Source organism: Rattus rattus, chromosome 6 (assembly GCF_011064425.1).
Source record: "Rattus rattus isolate New Zealand chromosome 6, Rrattus_CSIRO_v1, whole genome shotgun sequence".
Lineage (NCBI taxonomy): Eukaryota > Metazoa > Chordata > Mammalia > Rodentia > Muridae > Rattus > Rattus rattus.
Window position 1 is genome coordinate 54930059 of NC_046159.1, and position 26605 is coordinate 54956663.

The 26605-nt window shown below is 50.8% G+C and overlaps 1 protein-coding gene across 1 annotated transcript in view; it reads right to left on the reverse strand.

The window, feature by feature from the left end:
• Fgd5 (FYVE, RhoGEF and PH domain containing 5) overlaps nt 1-25387 on the reverse strand; it is an 88649-nt gene extending 63262 nt beyond the window's left edge. Inside the window, exon 1 of the mRNA XM_032906081.1 lies at nt 22719-25387. Coding sequence (XP_032761972.1) covers nt 22719-25285 — 2567 coding nt within the window. The 5' untranslated portion in view covers nt 25286-25387. The remainder of the gene's footprint in view (nt 1-22718) is intronic.
• Between the last annotated feature and the right edge of the window lie 1218 nt (nt 25388-26605).

A 26605-nucleotide genomic window follows, 5' to 3' on the forward strand; every position in this document is an offset into this window, starting at 1 on the left:
GCTCATCTCTTTCTGGACTTCCCAGTATGAAGAAACTTCTAAAACCTTTCGGGATGGAAGCGGAACTGCTGAATAAAACCACAATGACACAACAGCCTTATGTGTGGAATGCGAGAGCCCTGCAGTACTGATGTACGGGCTGGAGGTGTGGAGGTGAGACATCCAGCCAGCTGAGCCCAGGACCCAGCACTGCCTGTTGCATTCAGCCCCCAGGTCTACTTCCATTCTATTCGACCTCCTGGAGCAGAAGGGAAGGCAAAGCCAGCAGAGTGCAGCTGGACCAAACCTTGCCTGCCACCCAGCCCCTCCACAGGACACAACTACAGGGTCCTTCGGCCTTCAAAGTCTCCCAATGGAAGGGGCAAGGGATGGGTGGAGTAGCAGGAGGACTCTGAGCAGTCTCTCGGAGGAACAGGAAAGGAGTAAATCCAAGCCTGGAAGCTCCAGGCCTTCCTGGGAGAAGCAAGGACTGCATTCTTTGTATCTTTCAGGCCTCAGGAAGCACCCAGACTGAAATCTCTACTGGGGACATTTGTCCTGCTGTCACTTCACACCCGAGGAGGACATCCTTGCTTCAGCTAAGAAGGTTATGAGATGTGGGTCACAGGCTATGGCAACTAGCCAGACAACAGTTCTCAGTTAAGAACTCCCAAGAGACAGAGGCCAGCACAGCCTCCTCAGGAGACTCCGGGTCTCCATGTCACTCAAGCACTGCACTGTGCTAGCACCTCACACACACCGCCAACCTGGCTCCCTGAGAGTCTTCCCCTCACAGATGGGATCGCTCATGCACAGAGACAGAAAGCTGCCATCCCCAAATCACACGGCCTGTAAATTATAGACAAGCCATAAATCCAGCTTGTGGGACTACAGACCGCACCTTCCTATAGCGTCTAGTTGTCCCCACGGGGAACTGACATAAATACAGAAATGTCACCCAAGTACCCAGGTGGCTTTTCTCCTACCCCCAACTGGATCCCAGATTTTCTTGAGTGGGCCTGATAAGGATGGGTCGAGTGGCATGTCCTTGTCATTAGAGAAGCATCACGGGACTTCTCTTAGGTGTGTCAGGAATACTGGGGAGGCCTGTTACAAATGCATACTTTGGAGCCACAGGCCAAACCCAGGGAATCAATGTTCATAGTGAGGCCACTAGTTAGTACTTTTGATAAATGTTCAAAGGCTTATTAAGGATTAAGGTCACCTAGCAACTGATGAAAACAGACGCAGAGACCCACAGTCAAGCATTGAGTAGAGTTTGGGGAATCCTGGGGAATAGGTGGGAGGGGGAGGATTGAGGGAGCCAGAGAGGTCAAGGATATCACACAAAAAAAAGCCAAACCAAACCAAACCAAACCAAAACAAAACCCCCTACAGAATCAATTAACCTGGGCTGTAGGGGCTCACTGAGATGAACTGCCAAGCAGCACACAGGGGCCGGACCTGCAACCTCTGCACTAGTAACGGTTGTGCAGCTGGGTCTTCACGTGGGACTCCTAACAGCAGGAACAGGGCCATCTCTGACTCTGCCGCCTGCCTTTGAATCCCTTTCCCTTAACTGGACTTCCTTGTCTAGAGCAATAGGAGAAGATGTGCCTAGTCCTACTGCAACTTGATATGCCAAGGTGAATTAATATCCATGGAAGGACCCCCGTTTTATGAGGAAAAAGGGAGGACTGGAGGAGGGGGAGGAGGAGAGGGGAGAAGGGAGAGGTAGGAGCTGGGAGAAGAGGGCAGAAGGGAAGCTGCTATCGGGATGTAAAGTATATAATAAATTTTTTTTTGTTAAGGTACTGAGAGTGCTGTACCTGAACAGAGCAGGAGGCTTGGTTTGAATCCCATCCCCTGAACTGTGCAGGCTGGGTAACTTACAGCTCTCTTCTGGGCCTCAGTTTCTCAGCATGTCTAAAGGGATTGCTGCAAAGATGGGAAGGTGAGGACATCCTTTGCACATGTGTAGGTAGGGATAGACCTACTTCTGGGTTCCTGTTCCCTCTGTTTGTCAGACTGCTACTTTGGGGGACAGCAGGACCAAGCCTGGCTTCCCAGCCAACAGGGCTGCATGCCTGGTGAATGGTGTTCTGCAGGCCAGGCCTGCTGCAGAGCCCGAGGCAGAGGACGGTCTGCAGTGGGTAACTCCGCACCACCCCAGGAGTGCTCACAAGCAGAGGGCACAGTGCAGTAGGAGCAGAGCTCAGCAGGGCAGGTCTGCCAGGGAAACCCCCATGAATGTGCATGGGGGATGCTCTCCAAACTGTGAAAACCCAGCACCATGCTGCTCTGTATACTGAAGCTCAACTGGCTATTTGTGGGGCTTCTGATGTGGCCATGTTCTGGGAGAGGTTTGGCATGAAGATCTTTCCCGTCACCCAGAGCCATAGACTGAAACAACAAAAATCAATCAAGTGAGCTGTGAGACCCAAGAAGGAAGGGCACCAATTTAGACTCTCATTCCTGAAGAAGTACCAAATACTCAATCCTTGGGATTTTTAAATTAGGAACACGAAGCTTCATTTGATAAATATAACAAATACTTCAAACATGCATACACAGTGCCCCGTTTTCTGTATCCGCAGTGGGGAGGAAGCAGAGCGAGGGCATTGTTGGAGCAATCAGCCCGGGCCTTGCAGATAGAGGGGCCAGGCTCTGACATGCTCTGTCCTGTCCACCTACCCCCTGCCTCATCTTTGCCTCCGATACAGCATTTATCAGGCAAGACACCTGAGGGTCTAAAGGAAAGTGGACAGATCTCTGTCTGAGGAGTTTATGGTCTACCAGGGAATGCTAGCCCAGGAATATACCTACTGCCACAAACCAGGGAGAATGGTGGCGCTCAGAAAACTATATAAAAAGGACAGACTGAATGTTGGAGAGGGGCCCACTGTGCATTCTGGGAAGTGTGGGACACACAGAAAGGGAGCCATACTCTTGGTACAAAGTGTGGTCTAGGGAGACATTGACGTAGATGCTCAAGGTGTGCAACTGGTTCTCAGAGACTGAGGGGGGTGTAGAGAGGCTGAAGAATAGAGAACTGAGGAAAGCCTTCTAGGTGGTTCTGAAGCAACCTCTCCCCTAAAGTCCCAGGGAAGGGTGGGTCAGGAACGGAGTGTGTGTCCTCACAGCCCAGCTTAGGTCAAAGTCCCTGCCTTCAAGCTTGCCCCTATTGCTGTGGTGGGACAGAGCCATGCTCACACACTTCTGTGTGGACAGCCATTCCAGTCCTGAGCTGTTGGCTTCTGCCATGGAGCAGGTGGTTAAGTCTGGGGATGCCATCCTGAGGCTTGAGACCTTCCCACAGGGGTGGGGGGCCTAGCCGGGAATGCTGTGAGTTGTTTTGAGGACAATGTGGCTAGTTACCCTCGGGCTTATAGCTACAGTTCCTCACGTCCCACAAAGCTGCAGCCCTAGAGAGACAGCACTAAACAAAAGCACACCCCACGCTTGCTCTCTCAGCTGAGCACCCTGCCGAGCAGAGGCCTGAACCAGACATCTGGCTTTTAGGAGCCCTGGTGCTCTTCCAAGGAGGACTGCAGAAAGCATGGCCTGGAACCTGGCACCCTGGAGGACCAGGCAGGGGAGCTCTAACACCAGGTGGGATAAGTGGGAAATGGGAGCCCTTAGTCACACGGGCCCAGGACAGCGATTGCTCCCAGATTATTGCTCCCAGATCTCCTCCCCAACTCGTGCCCTTTCTAGTTAAGTGGGAAGGACAGTTCTAGCCACGTCCTTTGGTGTGATTTTTCTTCTACTATCTTTCTGAAATCTTATCTTTTAGAAAGCTTTTAATTAACCCTGCTTATCTCTTTCCTCTATCCTTTCTGTGTCTCTAAATAATGAATTATTCACACGGCCCACCTCTGTACATCAGTCTCCCATGATTCCACACAAGCTACGGCAGGGCAGGGTTTAACCCAGCAGTCCTGGCATCCTTAGGCATACACCAACCCTGTGGGACCAGAGGCAGCCCAGGAATGGAGAATGGCCATCTGTCACACACATGGAAGTGCCTCACAGTGGCAACCCTCTGATCGTCATTGTCTTTTTCTTTTATTTCTTTTTCTTTGGGGGGATGGGTATACAGGGTCTTACTATGTAGCTCTGTTTAATCTAGAACTTGCTTTGTAGACCAGGCTGGTTTTGAACACACAGAGACCATCCTCCCCAGCTTCTGCCTCCCCAGTGCTGGGATGAAAGGCATACACCACCACTGACCACCCTGTTTTTCTGTTTATGAATGATCTCAGTGTAGCAAAGTTCCCATCACAGGAGGTCCCACCTGAGTTGGCCCAGGTGAGCTCTGGCCATTGGTCCTTCTGAGAGGTACCATGTCAACATGGGTCACCCTCAACCCGCCATCTTACTTGTGGAGACGGGCCGAATTTAGGACAAGCACTGAATCACTAAGAAGACACAAGGAAGAGGCTGAGAGAGATCCTGGGTGCTGAGCGGAGCTTGGCAAATGTCACCAAAATACGGGCATGAGTTCTGAGCAGTGTCGTGCTTAGTGTGTGCCTGAGGCTGTGCTGGCTGTCATGGCACTGTCACACAGCGAACTTGTTTCTATAAGTAGAAGAATCACACTCTAACAGTAGATAATTGCCTTAGTTAGGGTTTCCATTGCTGAGAGCAGACACCATAACCAAGGCAACTCTTATAAGAGATAACATTTAATTGGGACTGGCTTACAGGGTTCAGAGGTTCAGTCCATTTTCATCAAGGCAGGAGCATGGCAGCTTCCAGGCAAGCATGGTGCTGGAGGAGACAAGAGTCCTACATCTTGATACAAAGGTAATCAGGAGAAGACCGAACCTCACACACAGGGCGGATCTTCAAAGCCCACCCCCACAGTGATGCACTTCCTCCAACAAGGCCCCTCTTGTGGTTCCCTCTTCCCAGACGGGTCAAGTTGACAAGCAAGGGTAGGCATCGTAGTGAGTTCATTCTACAGGTAGACAAGCGTCAAGCGAAGCCCCTGGATGTGTGCCACAACTATGTCCGTGTCAAATGCCCCATGTATGCTCATACCCTACAAACACAGTCTGACTATGCCCGAGTGCTGGGTTTGTTTGCTTTTCATGTTCAGCTCCAGATACACTTTCTGTGTTAGGTGGAACCTAGTGCTTCAAAAATGCTAGGCAAAGCCTCCTCAGCCCCTTTAGGGCTTCTCATTTGTTTGTTTTCCTTAAGGTTCCGAGGCAATGTCCCACTGTGTAGCTGAGACTGGCCTTGAACTCACTCTGTGATCAAGCAGGACTTGTGAATCCCACCTCAGCTGCCCCTAGTAACCACCAGCCCCAGCCCAAACATACTTCTGAATGTGTGAAAATATGCTGGAAAACTTTAATGGAGGTGTTTAAGGCAGTGTAAGCCTGGGAATGGGTAGAGATATCCATGGGTGGTTAAGTAGCATCATGCAGTTGCTAAAAAGAATGGGACAGAGCTATGTGGCCTAATGAGAAATGAGCTCTCCAGTGACAGAGTTGGCTCCAGAGACAGCATCCTATATGCCTTATGTCTAAGTAAAAAGGAGAAGAGGGCTCAGTGGTTAAGAGCACTGACTGCTCTTCCAGAGGTCCTGAGTTCAATTCCTAGCAACCACGTGGTGACTCACAACTGTCTGTAATGGGATTTGATTCTCTCTTCTGGTGTCTGAAGACAGAGCACTCATACATATAAAATAAAGAAAAAATCTTTAAAAAGAAGAAAGGGGGAAGGATATACACACACACACATACACACACACACGCACACACACACATATACAGTGTGTGCATGTGCACGTGTGTGTGGTGTGAACTTCAAGGTATGCATATGGACATATGAAAGTTAAAGGACAACTCTTAGAAGTCCTATTTTCTACCTTGTGGGATCTGGGATTAAACTTGGGGCATCAGGTTTACACACAAGTGCCTTTACCCACTGGGCAATCTTGCCAGCTCACACATGACCTATTATGAAGCATTTAAAATGTTTTCTGCACCAAATGGGCTGGACTATCTCAACAGTACTTGGGAAACCTGGCCAATGAGACCATGGCCTTGGGCTACACCCACTCCTCCATGTCTTGGCTTGATAATCAGATTGTCACAGGATGCTCCAAAGAAGGACCTGTCCTCATGACACCCAGCTTCCCAGGACCCAGAGATGACAGCTCAGGGCTCAGGCCACAACCACTAACAGAAAGCAATACTAGGTCCCCAGACACCTCCCCCAGCCCCATGATGGTTCCATTTTATCTTCATGGTGAACCTCAAGTTCCACAGTCACAAGGTTACTTCCTACTGAGGCTCAGTGAACTCCCCCGGATGCCCACAGATTATCCTTGAGGTCTGCACTTCCCTGTCTGGTACTGAGCAGGAAGGGAGGTACTACAAAGCCAGGCCTCCTTGGGGCGGGCACAAATCCTCTTCAAATCAAGCCTCTAACTCCTTCCTGCCTGAATCTTTCTTCAGTGCATCAATGAAGTTAGGGTTATATGACACCCGCCATGCTGTCACAGGACAGGACAGCCTGTGAGCTCACAGTGTTGCTTACAACTAACACTGGCTGCAGGCAGAGGTGAAGCAGGGCTGGGTGCCTGGGAGGCTGTTGGGCCTACTGTGTTCCTCACAGTTGGGGTTAGGGAGGATCTCAGGGACTCCCTACTACTTCCTGACTACATTCTGGACCCTCTGGCTACACTGTATCTTCAGTCTTCTTTTCTCTGGGCTGGGACATCTGTGTCTGGCTTTAGGAGACAGGATTCTGCCCAGCATGGCTTGGACCCAGCACTAAACTAGGGCCTGGTCCCAGTGATTTATAGAACAGGATTCAGATGAGCTTTAATGCAGATAGACCAGCACAAGGAGAGACCTTTTAGACTTTATATTTCATACTGAGGCTGGGTGTGAGTCTTTGGCCTTAGCAGTGTGGCAGTGTTGGCTCCTCTGGAAAGCATGGAGTTGGAAAGGCTAGACCAACTGTACAGGTCTTTAAAGCTGAGAATCTGACACAGTGACTCACATCTGTAATCCCAGCACCCGTGCCCAGATGAAGGCACCTACTAAATTACCTTTCAAAGGGATCACTTAACACCATTGGAAAATACAGATATTTGCATTGCGATTCATAATAGTAACAAAATTACAATTATGAAGTAGCAACGAGAATAATTTTATGGTTGGGGGTTCACCACAGCATGAGGAACTGTATTAAAGAGCTGCAGCACTGGGAGGTTGAGAACCACTGCATTAAAGGTATGGTATGTTGCAGCTCCTGGAAGAAAGTACAGCATCAAGACTGGGCATGGCCCTTAGGGTCACTTGGCCAAATGCTTCGTTGTGTAAAGAGGAAAACAGAACCCAGGGAGTAGGGCCCAGCAAAAAGGGTGACAGGGCAGGCAGCAGTGAGTTGCAGTGCCTTGATGTAAAACAGGGTAAATTCTGCCTCTCAGAGGGAGACACAAGGCTCTCAACCTAAAACTAAACAGTGGGTCATAAATGACACCTTACGAATGATGATAATTGGTCACTTCAAATGCCTTTTAAAAGTCCCCGCCTTCATTTCAGTGGAGTGCAGGGCTGGATTTGCATGAAAAGTAGCTGGTCTCAGAGCAAAGAGAAAGGGACAGGCGGGCAGGCAGGACCAAGTCTAAGACCCAGGGAACCTGCCAAACGCAGGGAAAGGCTGGTCCTGAGGCCAGGGCCCCTTCAGCACAAACCTGCCCCCAGCTATTAGCTTTAATTGGCCCACTCAGAGAACGCTAATACATGCCTGTCACCAAGGCATTGTGGGCTAAATGCAGCTTGACGAGGCAGCCTTGGGGTGAGCAGTCCTTCTCCTGGGATAACTGGGAGGCCCGCCAGGCCCCAGGCTCAGAGGACATTGTCTTGCTAGCCCTTTCCACTTTCTGCAACTGTTGGGGGTGAAAGGCTCATAGTTAATCAAAGGTGATTTCAATGGAGGCTGAAAAAGGCCAGGGTCAATTTTACTGTTCTCCTCAGCAAGGGCACGGGGTGCTAAAGGCTGAAGTGTAGGTCTGGCAGGTGACATGCTGGGTAACCCCAGCCTCCCCTCCTCCAGACAGACTATGAGCTGGGGCTCTCTCTCTCCCTCAGTTCCTCCCTGCATAGGGAAATCTGTCACTGGCCACTTGTCCTTAGTCCCTGAGGGCCTTATGCACACAGCTCCTAGAATTTGCAAAACTCTCTCACTCTTAATCACCTTACAGATTCTCCAAGTGTCCTGAGCATAGCTCAAATGCTAATAGGAAGACTTTCCTTCATGCCTGGCCACTTTCCCTGCCCAGGGTACAGGGCAGGAGGGATACAGAGCCCCCAGTAGCTTAGTTTCCTGCCCCTTCAGGGCAGAGCCTGCAGTGAAATGCACCGGACTGGAGTCAGACAGATGAGTTGCAACCCTAGCCTCTGATCTCAGCAGCGGAAGAGCCTGGGAGAGCCAGACCCCTGCTCTAAACCTGTTTTCTCACTTGCATCTTGCTTCTAGGGGCTTGGCTCACAGGTTGCTCACCAACCTGGGTCCTCTTCCAGCCACCCTACATCTGCCAGCCTTCTCTGCCAAGTGATTCTCTTACCTTAGCAGAAGGGCCCAGGAGTAGCCTTTGGCCTCTGGGCTCCCCACCCTTCTCAGGATACATAATATGGCTGATTTTAGCTGAGTGAAAGCCATCAGGCATTTACAACTGTCCCTTCCTGTAGACTGAACCCACCAGGGGAGAACTGATGCTTGGCAGGGGACTGTGGGATGAAAGTCACACAGGTATCAAGTGTGTCCCTCTGAGATACCATAGCCTCTCAAAGACAGCCTTTGGGAAACACCAGTTGATTCGAAGGTCTTTTACCATGCACCTCATGGAGGGGCAAGGACAGAGAAATGAGCTGTCAGTGGTGGGTGGGGAAAAGACTATGAACACCCAGGTGGGCAGGATGGGCAGGTGAGGAGAGAAGAGCACTCCTTGGCGCCCTCGTGGGGTGACAGAATCCCCCTTTCAGTGGTCAGACTCCATGTCTCATCCTGTTGTCTGCCTCCCCTCTGCATTCACAGAACAGTCCTGCTCTGGCCTCAGACTCCTTCCTGTGTGCAAGGGTGCAGACAGGTCCCAGAGTGACCCCGTGGTCTCCTCATCACATCCCTTAACAAAGTCTGGGCCCTTCAGGGGGACAAGGTTCTTCAACCCAAAAAGGGAGCAGCTGCCTGAACTCTTGATCCCAAGAATCCACTGACTCACTCTGCAGCTCTGAACTGGCCTTGACCTTTGGCCTCTGGCCAGCAAGGAAGTTTGCCTTTGAACAGGGACCTCCTTGGAAACCAGCTGGAGCATCTATGAGGGGCTTCCCAAAGGGAGCGTGGTCAGAGACTCCCAGCACTGACATCATCCTTCTGTCTTCCGCGACCACCCAGAACAGCTCCAGGTGTGTCTGAGGCCAGTACACTCTGCCCTGAGCCAGAGCCTGGGCTTGCTCTCACTCAGATGCAGGTCTTAAGACACGTGGCACAATGGCTTTGTAGTCCCAAGCTCTTAGTCTAATGATGCCACTCTAGGAGCTTCGGGTCTTTCCTGCTGTCCCCGGTGGAGTCTTATATAACCCTTCCTGTCTCAGGTCCACGGGCACAATCGCGCCAATAGCAGTTAATTCACCAAGAGCCAACCACATGCCAGGCCCTGCCCCAAGCCCTTGGCACACACTCTACCCTCCCCACAAAGACTGGTTGCTTCTATCACACCCCCTACCCCACTGGGTGAAGAAAATGGTCTAGGAGGGTGGCTCGCCTGAAGCCTGGTATAGAGAAACAGACTCCCGGGCCTAATGTGTTCTGTCTGTCCCTGTTGGCGCCTCACTGCAATCTTGAGCAAATACTCATAGAAATCAGCTGATCGAATCGAATGGAAATGCTTGGCAAACTGAAGTGCACGGAGATGTGCTGCTTCATTAGGGTCCAACTTTCTGAGCATGCTGGGTTTCCTGATCAGATTTTAGTCATGAAAGGAAGTCCCTGGCCACCCTCTGTTCATACCCTCCGAGGCCAAGATAGGGGATGGCTTGGTGCCGTGGATATGTAGTTTGCTCATATGTCTCCTTTACCATGGATGGCTCAGAACCTTGCTTTTCTCACCTGTAAAATCGGCTTAGGACACTTGGCTTATAGGCCTATCAGGAGGCCCAGTGATTCAAAATGGATAATAAAATAAGGTTAGGTAGCACGGCCATGGCGTGGCCTTTCCCTAGCAAATGGCTTACTTCGTTTTCACTCAGCTTTAGTTTATTTATTATTGAATGACATACATGTTTGCAGGGATCTAACTCAGGTCTCCGGTACTGGTAGCGAGCACCTTCACGCATGCACTGACCAGCTCACTACTGGCCCTCATTTTTGTTCTTGCAGCAGGTGGTGAGGGGGGCCTGATATTCCTGGCACTGACATACATACCCACCACAACGATGAATTCTCCCACACAGAGTGCAAGACAGAGACACAGGCAGTAGGCCAGGCTCTGCAGACCACTGAAGGGATTACTGGTGAGGGTAGCGTAGAGCTGTGCTCCCAGCATATAACCCTTCTTAAAGGAGGAACACCCTGCTCTTCTGAGATGAGATGGGGTTTTACAATAGCACTTGTTGGATTCCCAAGCAGTATGCCAAGAATGCCACCACAGACACCAAAGCAACACCAACAGCAGCTAAAATGCAGAGCAGCTCTCAAGATGCCTAGCAAGTGTTCAAAGCTCAAAGGACTCCCAAGATAATGCCATTCCCCTGTTTTGTTTGTTTGTTTGTTTGTTTGTTTTATAAAACACAGACGAAGAGACTGAGGCACAGAGAGGTTAAATAATTAACCCAAGGATGCACAGGAACACGGGAATCTGAGCTCAGCTGCTTACATGGCCCCAGAGAACACATAGGCAGCCCCATAGTCTGCAAGCTCACAAGACTGAGGCCCTCCCAGCTGCTCCTGCAGCTCTCTGCAGGGTCGCTGTTCAGGTGAGCTTGCTGACTGAATTCCCAGCTACCATAGGGGAGGCAGGAGGACTGAAGGCTCAGGGCCTTCCTGGGCTTCAGAGTGAGTCCAAGGCTCTTCTGTGCAACTTAGATCTTCTCTCAAAAACTGAAAGGAAAATAAAAGGTGGGAGAGGGGGGATTCGGGAGGCTCATCAAGCAAGAACACTTTATTGTACAAGTCCGATCACTTGAGTTCAACCTCAGAACCCATGGTAGAAGAAGAAAAACTGTCTCCTGACCTCTACACATACAGACACACAGACCTCGATACACATTTACACACACACACACACACACACACACACACACACACACACAGAGGCACACAGGCACACCTCCATATATATCTACACACACAGAAACACACACATCATCATCACACGCACAGATACACACCTACACACAGACAGAGACACACACCTCATGCACACACACATGCTCACACAAATACACACATACACACATACCTCCACGCACATGCAGACACACACACAGCACACACACAGACCCACACATGCAGAGAGACATACACCTCATGCACACAAACACACACACATACACACACACACACACACACACACACACACACCAATAAATAATAAGACTTCATTGAGAAAAGGAGAGAGAACTGGGAATGTAGGGCAGAGTAAACCTCTTTCCTAGCATGGGCAAGACCCTGGATTCAATCCTTAGTATAGGAAGGAAGGAAGGCAGGCAGCAGATGAAGTGTGGAAGCAATCCTTTTCCACTGCTGCAGTTAGCAGGTGACTCCAGAGGGACTTGTGTGTTCTGTGGGGACAGAGCATACTTCATGCTGACCCTTCAGCGAGTCTGTAGAGTGGGCACTGTGAATGAGAGGGGCCTCCTGTGACCTCCTCAGCACCTCCTAGGCTACAGAGCAGGTGCCACTTCCTCCACCCCATCCACCCAGCCAGCGATGGCGGTGACAGATCTGACTTCCTGACCTGCAGATCCTTTCCCTGTGCTCGGTTCTTGACCATGATGGGGAGTTCATCACTTCCTGGAACACCACCACTGGACACACCTAACATGAAACAATAGAACTAAAGTCGTTGAGTAGACTCTACTGTAAGACAAGATTTTGGTTTTTGTAACGTGTTTTCTTAATTGGAATCATGGCATTAGATCATGGAAGCAAGTCTGAAATTTCAAGTTCTTGGGTTCGTGCCTTGACCTGGAGAAATTCCCCCTGGGCTCTAGCCAGGACTCTAGAAAACTGTGTATGTGGATAGCCGGTCTGTTTACATGGAGACCAGCCACATCATGACTGAAAACAATCTCTGCCCAAGATGCTCATCCACATGAACAGGGTCAGAGGCCCAGGCTACTCCAAGACCAGGGAGCCTTGTCATTTTCAGCAACAGCTGACGTGGCACTTGAGCCCCTAGGGCTATCAACATCCTCCAAAGACCATGGCTCCTGGGGAGAAAATGTCTTCTCCTTCCTTGAGAACACTGAGGAACCTTGGTCTTTTGTCCTCTAACCACAGCTAACAACAACTTTGCTCCACCTTGCACAAGGCCCATGATTCCTGCCTCACTACAGTAAAGGGAAAAGGTAATAGGCTATGAAGGCTTTCCCCAAGCATGGCCAGGTACTCTGAGGAACTGTCACCTAGCACATAGCCTATGCCTTTAACCCTGTGATGGTAAATGTTTCCCTCTCTGTATTTGGATTTGGGGGGTGATGGTGATGCCGGGACTTGAACCCAGGGCCTTGCACATGCTAGGCAAGCACTAACCACTGAGCTCAGCTTTGACCTCAGACAGGAAAAATTGAGGGCAGTCATTATAAGTTGCCTTATTCTGAACACCGATGGCATTCTGAAGACTTGAGTTCCCCTGCAGCATCTGCAGCTCCAGTGAGTGTAGGTCAGTCCCAGTTGGCAAAGGGGGTAAACCAAAAAGAGGGCAGAACCCAGACCTACAGACATGCCCCTTCTGGTCCTCCTCCCAGCACTTACTGCCTCACAAATCCTGCCACTATTCAGAACCTATTCAGCTTCTTCCTCTGCTCTCCCCAACAGGACTTTCTGCAGATTGAATGGGGTGACACCCACAGAGTGGGTAGGGTCCTCTCAGCATAGTTGGAAACTTCAGGGAATATCCTGGCCCTGCTGTTGACCAACTAACTTACCTTGGCTGCTTTACTCAACCATTTCGTGCCTCGGTTTCTCATGTATTAATACAAACTCCAAACAGTACCTCAGGGTGGAACTCATGACTCCTCAAGTTAACGAAGAGTCATCTACAGTGCTAGGGTACATTGTGAGCTCCACAAGGCTCCAGTACAGCTGGGACCCCTGGAAAGCACAGGCTGGCAGAGCTGCTGTCGGAAGCCCAAGAAAGTGTTTGACACGTGGCATCCACAACTACTCTGGCAGCCCAGAGATGATGCTAGGACAGGTGGGGCAGTGGAGCTCAGGTCCCATGAAAGGTAGGGTTGGAGCTGATGTGAGCTCATTCTCTCCTCATGTCTTGCTGCCCACCACCATGGGGTCATTGGTGACAAACTCCATCAGCCACCTGATGTCCCTGAGTTTCCTATGCTGAAGAGTTCAGACTCCCAGTCACTCTTCTCTAAGCCATGGCCACAGCTACGGTGAAACACCACCAAACCACACAGGCTGCAGCTGCTGGCCCTGCTGCCACACCTCAATCCCTCGTCATTTGGTCACTTGTCTTTGGCGTCTTCTTTTTCTCCATGGACAATGACAGTGCAGGTTTAGTCTCTTGTTCTAAACCTTGCATAGCTCCCTACTGCTCACAGCAAACTCCTTCCCGTAGACAGTAGGAGTCCCAATTCAGCAACATTTCTTTTCAAGACCCCTCCCAGTTTTTCTTCACCGCCTCCCCATCATCTGACAGAACAGCTAAGCCAACACTACCATCTACAAAGGCATTCAGAGCAACTCAATACTCACTCCAGATCCGGCAGAGGAGAGAGACCAGAGACCACCTGCCCCCGAACAACAAAGACAGCCCCAAGACTTCACTCCAGACCATGTTACATAAAGCAGAGACCTGCTCTGGATGACAAACACTCTGTTGAAGCTTCAAATTATCTGCTAACCTGACAGAACATACATCCCTCCTTCACCCCCCACCCCCACCCCCCAAGTAAAACAATCCTGAGTGTCAGTATGATGGGGACAGCTTTGGATTCTGTGAGCCAGCCTTCTGTTTTTGTAATAGATACTTGGGAGCACCAACTTATAAAGACATAGGAGGATTATGCTGGCTCAGTTTTAGAAGGTCTAGCTCATGCTTCACTGGCCCCTTGGAGCAGAGAGGCAGCAATCCCAGCCTTGTGCAGGATGGAGCAAAGATGCTGTTAGCTGTGGTTAGAGAACAGAAGGGGAGCGAGGCAGGGCCCGTGTGCTAGGAGACCTCTCATGGGCCTTACCGCTTAAATTCTCATCAGTTGGGGGTGGGGGTGGGGATGTCAGGTGGTTCAGTGGTTAAAGCGTTCACCGAAAAGGTCTGACAACCCAAGTTTGGACCCTCTGAACTCATGTTAAAGCTGGGTACAGTAGTGCCAGCACCTGTAATCCCAGCACTCCTGAGGGGAGAAGGCGGCAGAGAAGGCTCACAGGCCAGCCTGTCTATGCAGCAAGAGTGAACAAGGAAAGGCCCTGTCTCAATTAGGGAGGAAGGTGGAGACCAACACCCAAGGTTATCTTTTGATCTCTATATATGCTGTGGCATATGTGCACCTCCCCCAGGCATATACATATACACAGATACACACACATACACACACAGAGCATATACACACACAACACACACAGAGCATATACACACACAACACACACAGAGGCAGGCACATACAACACAACACACACAGAGGCAGGCACACACAACACAACACACACAGAGGCAGACACACAAAACACACTACACATACTACACACATAGAGACAGGCACGTACAACACACATACAACACACACAGAGGTAGGCACACTGTACACACAGGCACACATAACACACAACACACACAGGCAGGCACACACAACTCACAACACACACAGAGGCAGGCATACAAAACACACAACACACACACAGGCAGGCACACAAAACACACATACAACACACACAGAGGCGGGTACACCATACACACACAGGCACACACAACTCACAACCCACACACATGCACGCATGCACGCAGGCAGGCACACACTTGTGCATATGAGATCCACACCACTTCCTAATAACACCAAGCTGAGGACTAAGCCTTGACTGCATGCATAGGGGTCACCAAAACTCTAAAGGACAGTAGTGCCTCCTGGCCCTGAAGAATCGTCTCACTCAGGTAAAATCCAAGGTCCTTGTCTGTCCCAGCCTCACTCTCCCCATTGCTTCCCACATTCTGGTCCAGCTAGCTTCCCTCCTCAACCTCAGGATCAACGGTCTTCCTTTCTGCTGTTCTCTCCACCCGAGATGCCCCTTCCTTGAGGACAGCTGACCATTGCTCTGTTCCCCTCAAGCACCACCTCCTCAGAGAAGCCCTCCCTGACTGCCTTGCTGGAAGTGTCCCTGACAGTAACTGCTCTCTATCCAGCACACAGCTCTCCTATGATGACCTTGCTGGCCTATGGCATGCATGTTTCTGGCCTGACTCTTCTGGGTTAGCCAGAGCTCTCCCAGGTGAGCCCCCTGTCTGTCTCCCCACTGCTGCCTAGAAGCTCCGACAATGGCAGCAACAGCAAGATACTGACCGACCACAGGAGCTACCAGGGACTTTTCTCTTTAGATACGTCTGGTGAAGGACAGCCTCATCCCACGGAGCAGGTAGGGACAAGGAAGGACCACAGAAATGCAGGTTAGAACAAAGCCCCTCTCCTCCTCTGGGGCTCAGCTGGTCACGGCAACCATTCTCCACATTCTACCGAAGGACTCCTACCAGGAAATTGTCTGCTATTAGACCGAATGGTTCCCGCTCTTCCCACAGGGAAGCCTTGACTTTATGAAGCGAAAATCACGTCGTGATTAACAATCAGGGTTTCATTACATTAAAGAAAAGAAAAAAAGAAAAACCCGAAAGAATGGTCGGGGGTGGGGTGGGGAGGGGATTAATATCAGGCAAGCGATGTTCCAATAAGCGTGTTCCTGACACAATTTTCTTATTAGGGTCGTTCCCTGTAAATTTTTATTGCATTTAATTAAAAATTATTGCTAAAAGAAACAGCTGCAGATGGTCTTATTTTAAGTCAGAAAATTAAAAACTGAATATTCTCATCAGTCAATTTCAACAAGCCGCATGGCCGCGTGCTCGCACGTGCTGGCCTTGAGATTCTGATGATCTGTATGGCAGTTACAGGTCCCTCCGACGGAATTTAATGAAAGCGCTGCACGAGTTCATTTGTCAGAAAGCATAATGATATGGGAGACTGCTGAGGCAGACCAGCCAGGAGAAGCAAAGGCCTGCCACACCGCTCTCGGCACCCTGGGGCCAACAGCAGGCGGCTAAGTCTACCCTTGCTCAGGCTACAAAACACCTTTGTTTACAGGGACACAGGGAGGAACAGTGGCTGCAGCCCTGGTTGTGGATGTATGAGATGGAAGTTGCCTGCGTCCTACAATGCAAGGATGCTGGGGGCGGGGCTGGAGGAGCCACGCTGGCTTCTATGCTGAACTTCTTGGCCTGCAAACTCACCTCTCCCAATCTACAGGTTACTGTTCAGCCCATTCCTTTAACTCTCATTAATGTCTTTAAAGACGTAAGCTCTTATGTTTCCATCTATCTCCGTCTTTCACGGGAAACAAACACAAACCTTATCTATTTGGGACTGGACAGACTTTCCAAGACTCACAAGAGTAAAGAAAGACCGAAGCAAGGGCCATCTATCTACCAGGCGCCAGAGTTGACTGCTACTGAAGAACGGTGGGCTGTATATGTTCTGGAGTCAGAGTCCCGCTCCTACCCCTCCCTCACCAAAGCGAGCTTTATCTTCATCGTCTTGTGAGGGAAGCACAGTAACAGCCCAGCCTTACTAACATGCCTGCACTTTTCCTCCAGGTCCCACCTGCCAACAGAGTGCCAACATCCTGCACAAAGCCCGCTGTGGCCTTCTTGTGCACAGAAGTGCTCAGGGTCATACAGCTTGTCCAGAAGATGCCCTCAGCTGGCCCTCTAGACTCATGGTCAGTCTCTGCTTTCCCCCAGACTTCCCAAGTTCTTTACCATCCTGCTACCAAGTCACCTGGTACAGGCTGCTCTTTCAGGAGTGGATCCACTGTGGTCCTCCTGGATCTCTCACCTGATCCTTGTCGCCTCTAATTGTCCCTCTGCCAGCTAGTCCACAGACACTGAGGGCGGGCTTTACCCCACAACCTGGACAGAGCTGAAGGGACTAGGGTCCCACAGGTATTTGTAACGGGGTGACCCCACTGAGCCTGTGCAGTGCCCTATAGGAACATTAGAGAAAGCACATGTCTGAGTTTGATTCTTATACCTTTCAACCAGCCCCCTCTATGCGTTTTCCATGTCTACTACTGGGGTGAGTGCCTTCTTCCAGAGGAGAGGCCTAGAGGCTGCTTCTGAGTGCAAACGGGTTGTTCTTGCCTTTCCTCTGTCTAACATGAGGAAATCTCACTGCTCTGTGCTATCTATCCTTCAAGTTCCTCGTTTTCCCTGGCCCACCCATCACTTGCTTGCTACTTAGAATGGGATCTAGTGCAGAACTACTTGCTTCTCACACGGGCACCATTAGTCAAGGCAACCCCTCCCTGATTGTCCCAAGCCTTCTAACCCACACAGAGCACAGCAAGACTCTGCCTGCCACCAGAGCGTGACTGGAGCTCTCTGTGACCAAGGGAAGAAGAGTGAATTGAGTGTTATCCCTCAGAACTCCCAGAAATTGTGCAGACACAAGCATATAGGTTCTGCTCCTAAAATTCCCCTGGTGAGCATGACAATACCCCAAAGGTGGCAGACCCCAAAACTAGAGCTCCTGGCTGTTCCTCAGGCATAGGTGGTCACCAGAGACCAAAGAGAAGCAAGGAAAGATATCTGGTCACATCATTAACACATGACTGGCAGCTATAGATAAGTTGCCAGAGGCACTACAAGCCCACGGGCCATCAGATAGGAAAGCACACTCTCCTACTTCCCTGGAGGTCCTCTAGACTGTCAGCAAGGCTAGCCCTGGGGATGGGGCCTGAGCACCCTCTCTTCTGCAGGGAGCGTCTCCGCAGATGTCAGGTTAGCAATACCACTGACTGGGGCTTTTTCACTATGGAAAACAAACAGCAGTGCACACAGGAGAAACAGCCCAGAATGGAGAGGCAGGCAGGCCTGGGTTCTAATCCCAGATTGGTCACTTACTCTCTATGTGACAGAGAACTTTCAGCGTTAGTTCAGCAAGCCTCAGTCTTCTCCTCAGAAAATGGGCACTTGGGATTCCTGTCTAGTTGTATGCTACAAGTTTATCCCAGCTCTGGCTGGTAACCTGGTAACGAGGTAACAATTTAACAGGCACTGGCTCCAGTGTGGTCATGGAATCTTGACCCTTGTCTTGGCACTGGTGTCAGAGGCAGTGCTACAGAGGGCTCTAGATTAGTATTGACAGCTTGTTACCTGCAGCTCTGGGTCTTCCCTGGGGGTTGGGTGGGGGTAGTGGGGACTAGGGCAGAGGAACCCCAAAATTTCCCAATCTAAGACCTTGCAATGGAGACAGGAGAACCTAGACATACATAGGCAGAAATTGTGTGTGTGTGTGTGTGTGTGTGTGTGTGTGTGTGTGTGTGTGTGCGCGTGCATGCGAGAGAGAGACAGAGACAGAGACAGAGACAGACAGAGACAGAAAGACAGAGGGAGAGAGGGAGAGAGAAAGAGAGAAAGAGAGAGGGAGGAGAGGGAGAGGGGAGAGAAACAGAGAGAGACGGAGAGATACAGAGAGAGGGAGAGAGGCCCACAGTGAAGGATTCTGTTTCTCCCTCCAGATGTACCATCTCTGGAATCATGTTCAAATCCTACATAAGATTTGACCTTCATTCATGCCACTTAACAGCAGATGTTTGCTGATCACTTGACTGTGATAGATTCAAGGTTAGAGTCTGACAAGCAGCAGGAGAGCCACAGTAACGGTGTGGCTGAGAAGCCCACACACGTAGCAGAAGATGCCGGGGATCTGTGTGAATAGGTCAGTGTCCTCAGAGCAGTGTGTGACAGACTGACAGAGGGAGAAGAGACCGTGAACACTGCGGGAAGGGTATGGCAGGTGCTAGGGAGTGGACACAAGGACACTCACTGTCAGAGGGTTAAAATTTTCACAGTAAACCTTGAGGACAGGGGACACAGAGGAGCAACCGTTGCTGAGGCAGGAGGATGAAGGAAGCAGACTCATCAACACACATGAAGCAGGAAGACCAAGTTGGCTGAAATGGAACATTTAGGACAAGGTACCACACTGCATACTGGGTCAGATGGGCTTTCTGTTGGCACGGGAAGCACCTGGGAACTGTAATGCTCAGACTGGTCACTTAACGAAACACAGTTCTTTTCCCTCCAGGTTCAAAAGTTCCATGTCACAAAAGAAACCCAGCTCAGCTCCTAGCCTGTGAACTACAGGTCCTGTGGGAAAGATGCAAATCCCCAACAGAGGCTCCTGACTGGTGAGGCCACACAGCATCCTGCTGGAAAGAGTCTGTCCAGAAAAAATATCTAATTAAGACATGGCAAAGCCCGTTACAAACTCCCACTTCTACTTTGTGAGCTGAAAGGGGGCTCCTGTTAACTTCCCTGCTCAAAGCACTGTCCCTGGGCTTGCAAGCAACTTGCAAAGAGGAAAGTTCCCCTTCACCCCTGGCCCAGGCCGTGCCCAGGCTTCAGCCATATTCTAAGCGCAGTCCTGTTTCTTGGAGGAAAACACTTTCAGTAGGAAGCAGCCATGGTTCTAGGTGACGAGTCTGACCCCCTTCTGAGCACTCTGATGCCTCTGGCCATGGTAAGTTGAGTCTGGGGGCCAAGGATGAGCCTTTACCTGATTCAGAAACCAGGCCTCGGGTTCACAGCCTGGAAAATAACAACCTCAAGCCAGATCACTCCTAAGCTAATTTACTTTCCTCTTAAACCTAATTTTTACAAGTACCTTCTACTTAACAGTCGTGGGTACATCCATTCCGACCTCCACAGTAATGCCAAGTTTCCTTCATCCCTTTTTGAGGTAAAAATAAGCTGACTTGAACAAGAATTCCCTCCCACCCCCTAGACAGAGGCAAACGGGGCTCTCAGTCACTTCCTAAGCACACAGCTCATTCTGGGACGATCGTCAGGATGTGTCTCCAGAGGCTCCGTCCTGCCTCCTTTCAGAGCTCTCAACAATTACCTTGGCTTCTGACCCTCACTCTAAACAAGGCATGGGACAGGAGGAAGTGCCTCTCCTACACCTGCCTCCCCAACCCCAGGCACCCAGCTGCCCCTGTGTTCCATACACCTTCTGCCTCACTCAAAACACCCACTCAGGTGAAGCCCCACACCACCCTGGGCCTCTCACCTGCCCAGACCTGCTGTGCCTGGAGCAGGGATTTTCTCCTCCATTTTCATGTCTTCCAACAGGAAGTGAAGACAGCTAAACTCTCTGCCTCACTGGCACTGAGAATCACCCAGTCAGGTCCCTGGTGCACCAGCATCAGAGGGGCCGGAGTACTTCTGGGTGCGAAGGTTCAGAACCCCTCAGGCCAGTTCCTGCAACCTCAGATGTAAGGCAACAAGAGAAGCACCCAGCATAGTACCCAGTGAACCGTCAAAACCATTAGCATTTTCTTGGATATTTTATTCCCTGTTGTGGACCTTTCCTTTTGTATCTGAGAAGGGGAAAAAACAGAAGGCTATAGCCTTTGCCAATGGTCAAGCGCCTGTGTACTGCACGACCCCATTGGGCACCCGTAGGCACACTAAGAGGTAAGGTCCTACCTGTGGGGTTGTAGTGTACAGCCTGTACAACCCAACCTGGCACCCCTTAGCATGACTCACTGTAAATTCTTAACATCAGGAGTCAGGAAGTCTGAGTCCCAGCATGGGTTTCTCCCAAACCTGTGAGACCCTGGGCAACTCCCTTTTCCTCTCCGCCCCTTGGTTTTCACTTCCATAGCAGGACACAATGACATCTGAAACGTCCTTCAACAATAAAACTGTGGTTCCGCAGAAGTGTGTTTTAACCTTCAAAAGGCTGTCACCCCAAACATATGTGCCAACTTATGTGCCTTGAGTGAAGAGGTGGCGTGAGCTGGGTAGGTAGAATGAGAAATGAGGGATACTGCCTGGGTTACCCAGAAAACCTTCGGAGTGGGAGTCGAGGGCAAACACCTCTGATCCCAGCACTTAGGAGACAGAGGCAGGCAGTTCTCTGAGCTCAAAGCCAATCTGATCTGCCTACGGTTTCAAGTCAGCCAGGGCTTCACAGAGAAACCATGACTTGGGAAAACAAAGCAACCCAAAACTTCCTATTATTCAGCAGACTGGGGCAGGAAATGCTGGGGATGTTGAGTTCCCAGCCGTGAAGAAATGGCAAGAACTAGCTAGCTGGGCAACCACATGTTACACCTGAAGATTTCTGTGTTTCAAACTTGGTCTTGTTTTCACCAGTGCTAAGAGGTTGAAACAGAGCTAGATCTAACTGGGACCATGCGATAATGATTAATGAAATAAACCAGTCAGCTCCAGTCTCTAGCCTTCTCACTCTTCAAGTTAAGCTCAGCCCCTCTCCAATGCTGGTGTCTACTTTCACGTTCACAAACAAGCCTGGGTCATCCATGGCCAGGGTGTAGGGAGAAGATGGAAGCCACGTGGGAACCACATGGAATACTCCAGAGGATGAAGCTGGCACACCGTACCAATCTTCTCCAGGCTAGGGGCAGCCACGATCTCTTTCTAACTCCCTTGCAGGTCCCCAGGCACTCCTGGCAGCTGTCACCAGACAGGCAGTGTGGCTTAGTCTCTCACACAAGAAGGAACCCTGGGACTATTAAACCACAACCTTGGGGGATGGTCGGTGACTCTGTTCAGAGCCCCCAGCAAGGTGCAAGCTGACAGGCTACTGTGTCCTATCTAGGCTGCGTCTATGGTACACAAGGAGCAACCAGTCCAGGTAAGCTAAGTGAGGGGAAGGAAGCAGAAAACCCCCCACTATTGTTCAATATCTGCAGTGTTCCACTCCCACATTCAAAGTGATCCAGTTTTTAAAAATCAACTTAGATACACCTCTTCAAGACTTCTATTCAGAAATTCAGCTCGAGGCACTGTGAGCTCTTTGGACAGTTTAAATAAATTGTCTTTTCTAGTTCTATGTGTACACAATAAGAAGGTATCAATCAATAAGAAGGGTATTTTCCTGATGGTGAAAGATATTTAGTTTGGCCAGATTCCAGAACCTTCTCACTTAGTTGCTTTGTGTGTGTGTGTGTGTGTGTGTGTGTGTGTGTGTGTGTGTGTGTGTAAGCAATCTCCCTTAGACATTCATGAGAAGTGTCCCCTTAATAATCAGCATTTTTATATTGTAGTCTCTGACAAAATACCTACTCCAGTCTTCCCAAACATGAGCCCCACTTTCCAGGTAAAGTAGAGGTTCGGGGAGGTGAGGCACTCACCCCAAGTCACACAGCTAGAAACAGAGCCAGTAAAGCACGCACATCCATTCCTCCCCCACGCCTTGGCTGCCTCACGCCCCAGTCTGAGAAAGGACCCACCATTCACCTACCTCTCAGCTTCCTGCTCTGAACTCTGCTGCTTGCTCTCGAAGGCATTGAAGCTGCTCATGTCCACGTAGCCGTCGTTTTCATTTGCGGTGGACAGGGCTCTACTCTGTTCTTCAAAGAGCTTTGTGAAAGTGCCCGTCCTCGCCGGCCTGCGAGGTGGGATCTGGATGTTCTCATAATCTGAGTTCATGGCTGGAATGTTCTCATAGTCTGAAGTGTCAGCATTGGGGAATGAGATGGACCGTGGCTTGGTGAGGGGCAGAGGCAGAAATGGCGGCCGGGAGCGGTCTTCGAAGGACTCCACTCTGGACACCGTCCTGCTGAAGGGGACGCCTTTCCTCTTGCTGTCCCTGTAGAAGATGAGGGAGGCCGGAGAGTCAGAGGCCCGGAGCTTTCCTGTGTGGCACTTGAGCTGGGGTGAGTTGCTGAGGCTTCTGCGGTCAAGTTCCAGGACCCTGGCTGGACCATGGTAGCTGGACTCGGAGGAGGACCTGGAAGACGACAGGCTCATGTCCACGTGCACCTTGCTCTCTGTCTTCTTCCTGAATGTCAGCTCCAGGAAGCGTTTGAAGGAGGACTTCTTCTTCTTGGAGGCTTTTTCCAGGGTGTCTCCATCTATCAGGAGTGAGGGCGAGCTTTTAGTGATGGGTCTCTTCGTGATGCAGGCCAAGTCGAAAGGGGGCGGGATGTCAACCACAGAGGACGGTGTGGAGGTGCCACTGGAAGGCAGGTGGCTACGCTGTGAGAAGCTACCAGAGGAGCCAATGGCGCCTGGCAGAGAGAGGTTGTCCTCTTTCCTCCTCACACGGTGCATGTCCAGCCCGGCTCCCTCTGGTTCCCGGAACATGGACAGGGGACTTTCCCGGCCTTCTACAGAGAAGGATCTTGGGTAGAGAGTGAATGCTCTGGGCTTGGCTGGCAAGGCCCGGAGAGACTCAGAAGGCTTTCCCTCTGGCAGTATACCTATCTTTCTCACCTCATCACCAGTATCTCTGATGCCCATGGCTGATGAACAGGCTTCTGGTCCTGTTTCTTCTAGAACAGTTTCTGGAACGTGACCAGCCACCTTCCCAGAGTGAGGCCGAGCCCTTGTGGCAATATTCTTCCTGTCCACTGGAACCTGTCCCCCGTCAGAGTCCCCTTCCTCCCATGTACTGTACCCACTCAGAGTGCCTGATGCAGCCTGGGTGTCTGACTGTGCTCCCTCTCCAAGGCTTAACAAGCCAACTCCCATCACGTAGGGACTATTGAGCGCGTCATCCATGGGGTCCTCATTCTCTGGCACGACTACCACCTCAGGGACAGGGGCGTCCTCTCCAGATCCATCTTGCAGGGAATCACGCTGGTTAAGTGAGGGGCCAATACCAGGAACCTCCTCTACACAGATCTTGCACACTGACTCTTGCCCCTTGTCCGACTCAGCAAGGGAACCGCTGTTATTACAGAAGGAGGTGCTCTCTGTTGGGAAAAGCTCATAGGGGTTCTCTGTGAGTGTGGGTGAGCAATCCTCCTCCACACTGTCACTCTCAAAGGGAATGATCTGGCAGTTCTCCTCAGCAGGATCCTCTTGCACACGGTCTCCATCCTCCCCATGATCCTCTCCCGCCTGCATGGTGGCTGCTGCAGGTTCTCTGTTGTTGGGGTCTTCTTCACAATTGGGTGGTTCGTCCCGGGCTATCTGATCCTCACCTTCTGCAGCATCTGCAGAGTCCTCCTCAAAGACCTCAGCGCTGTCCGTTGCTGCCTCTTGCTCCTGGACATCTGGGGACACCTCACTCTCAGGGGACCCCATGCTGGCATCCTCCGTGTCCTGACCAGTACCCTGATTGGGTTTCCCGAGTTCTGTGTTGTTACAGATGTCTTCGCTATCCTCATCTACCTCCCCAGGAGTCTCAGCAAGGCCTGGCTCCCAACAAGGAACTTCAGGGGACTGAGAGCAGACATGTGTGAGAACGACCTCATTGAGGAAGGGCTCCCCTCCATCCCAAGGTGCCCTGTCATCACGGTTGTGCACGTGCTCCTTCGCCTCCTCCTCTTCTCCCTCCTCCTCGCTCATGGGATGCTCCTCCACACCGGGGTCCTGATCACAGTCCTCCTCACCTTTCTCACTGTCTCTGCTTGGTGCTCCTTCATCTGGGGCCGTTGGGGTCCCATCTGTCTCTAGATCATGATCACAGTCTTCTTCATCTTCCACAGCGTGGTCCACGCCTTCCTCACTGTCTCTGCTCGGTGCCTCTTCATCTGGAGCTGCCAGGTCCCTCTCAGTTCCCGTCTGCTCCGTACCATGCTCCTGGGCTTCCCCCTCAAACCCCTGCTCCTCAGTAGCTCTATCTGTGGGGGCATCGTCTCTCTGTGGAGCCCTGGGCACCATGATGTACTGCTCATCAGTCTCCAACTCCAAGCAGTTCAGGGTGGAGTGGTGTCCGTCGTACAAGCTCGGGTCCTCGCAGAGCAGCCTCCCATTGCTGCATTTGCTGAGGCTGTTGTTCAGGTACACACCAGCTCCATACTCACTGGGGCCAGCCAACCTGGGCTTAGGAGCAATGGGAGGTTTGGGGCCCCTGGACATGGAGCTGGGACTGGGGAAACTGTTAGGCCTCTGTGAGGTGGGAAACTTGGCTGGTGGTGTGGAAGGATTGGTGGTAACCTTTGGCTTGGGAGCAACTGGTGGTTTTGGTGAATCTACAGGGCAAAAACAGAGAAAAGGAGAAGAAACACAATTAACTTATGCTTAAAATCTTTTCACACAGCCTGGTGAAGGAAGGATGGAGGAGAGCCATGTGTGACTCGTCTCAGACCTTCGTCCCTTTCCCCACATCCTTGAAATTCTTTAGCGGGGATGGGGATGTAACCTAATTAATAGAATGCTTGCCTAGCATAGTGACTTCAAGGCCAGCCTGGGCTACATGAAATCCTATCTGAAACACAGAAAGTCCTTGACCTAATATTAGTAGTTCATTCTATGAATGGGGGAACAGGGCTTCCTCCACAGTCCAGCTAACAAGGATCAGCCGAACAAAATATTGTGTACCTTGAACAATGTGCCAAGGTCTTTTCATTCATTCACCAGAAACTACTGATTGATTGATTGATCTCTGTGCGTCCTGCCACCATGAGAAAAAGGATGAACTTGAAGGTCAGGCTCCCAGGGTCCTCACCAGAGCTGGTATTCATCAACACCCTAACCAAGTCAGCCAGGCCAACACTGCAGAGGAGATAGAGACAGAGACAGAGAGAGAGAGAGAGAGAGAAGAGAGAGAGAGAGAGAGAGAGAGAGAGAGAGAGAGAGAGAGAGAGAGAAACAGAGAGACAGAGGGAGCTGCAGCTATGTGATGCTATGGTTGAATAGCCATCACTTCATCTGTTCACAAATGACACACCAAGGACATACGACATACGATTCTGTTATGACCTTTGACTGAGGGAGCTTGCATATTTCTGGAGTATCGAGCCTGCACCCCCCAATGTCATGGAAGAAAGAAAATGGTGTGTACCAACATGGGTAGCTTCCAAACACTGTGACCTTCATGGATGCTGGGGCACATAGACTGGTGGCTAAAAGGAATGTGCAGAGAACATACACATCAGAAGTTAGCCGGAGGACTGCCGTGACTGGGAGGCCTCTGGGAGAAGGTGAACCCCTAAGAAGTTCTGCAGAATAGGTAGGACATGTTAAGACAAGAAGCAGACCCATGGTACAGTCTCCAAGATCCGAGTCCCACATCTCTCTTGAGTAGCCGGCAGGGCCTGCTTCCAGGCCTCCCTGCCTGGTCCTCCAGGCCTCCCTGCCTGGTCCTCGCATCTCTGTCCAGACTTAAGTGAACTTTTCAGATATAACTCCATGCTGACGTCTTCAGTTCAGAACTGAAGCTGAGTCCCTCCTTCCCTC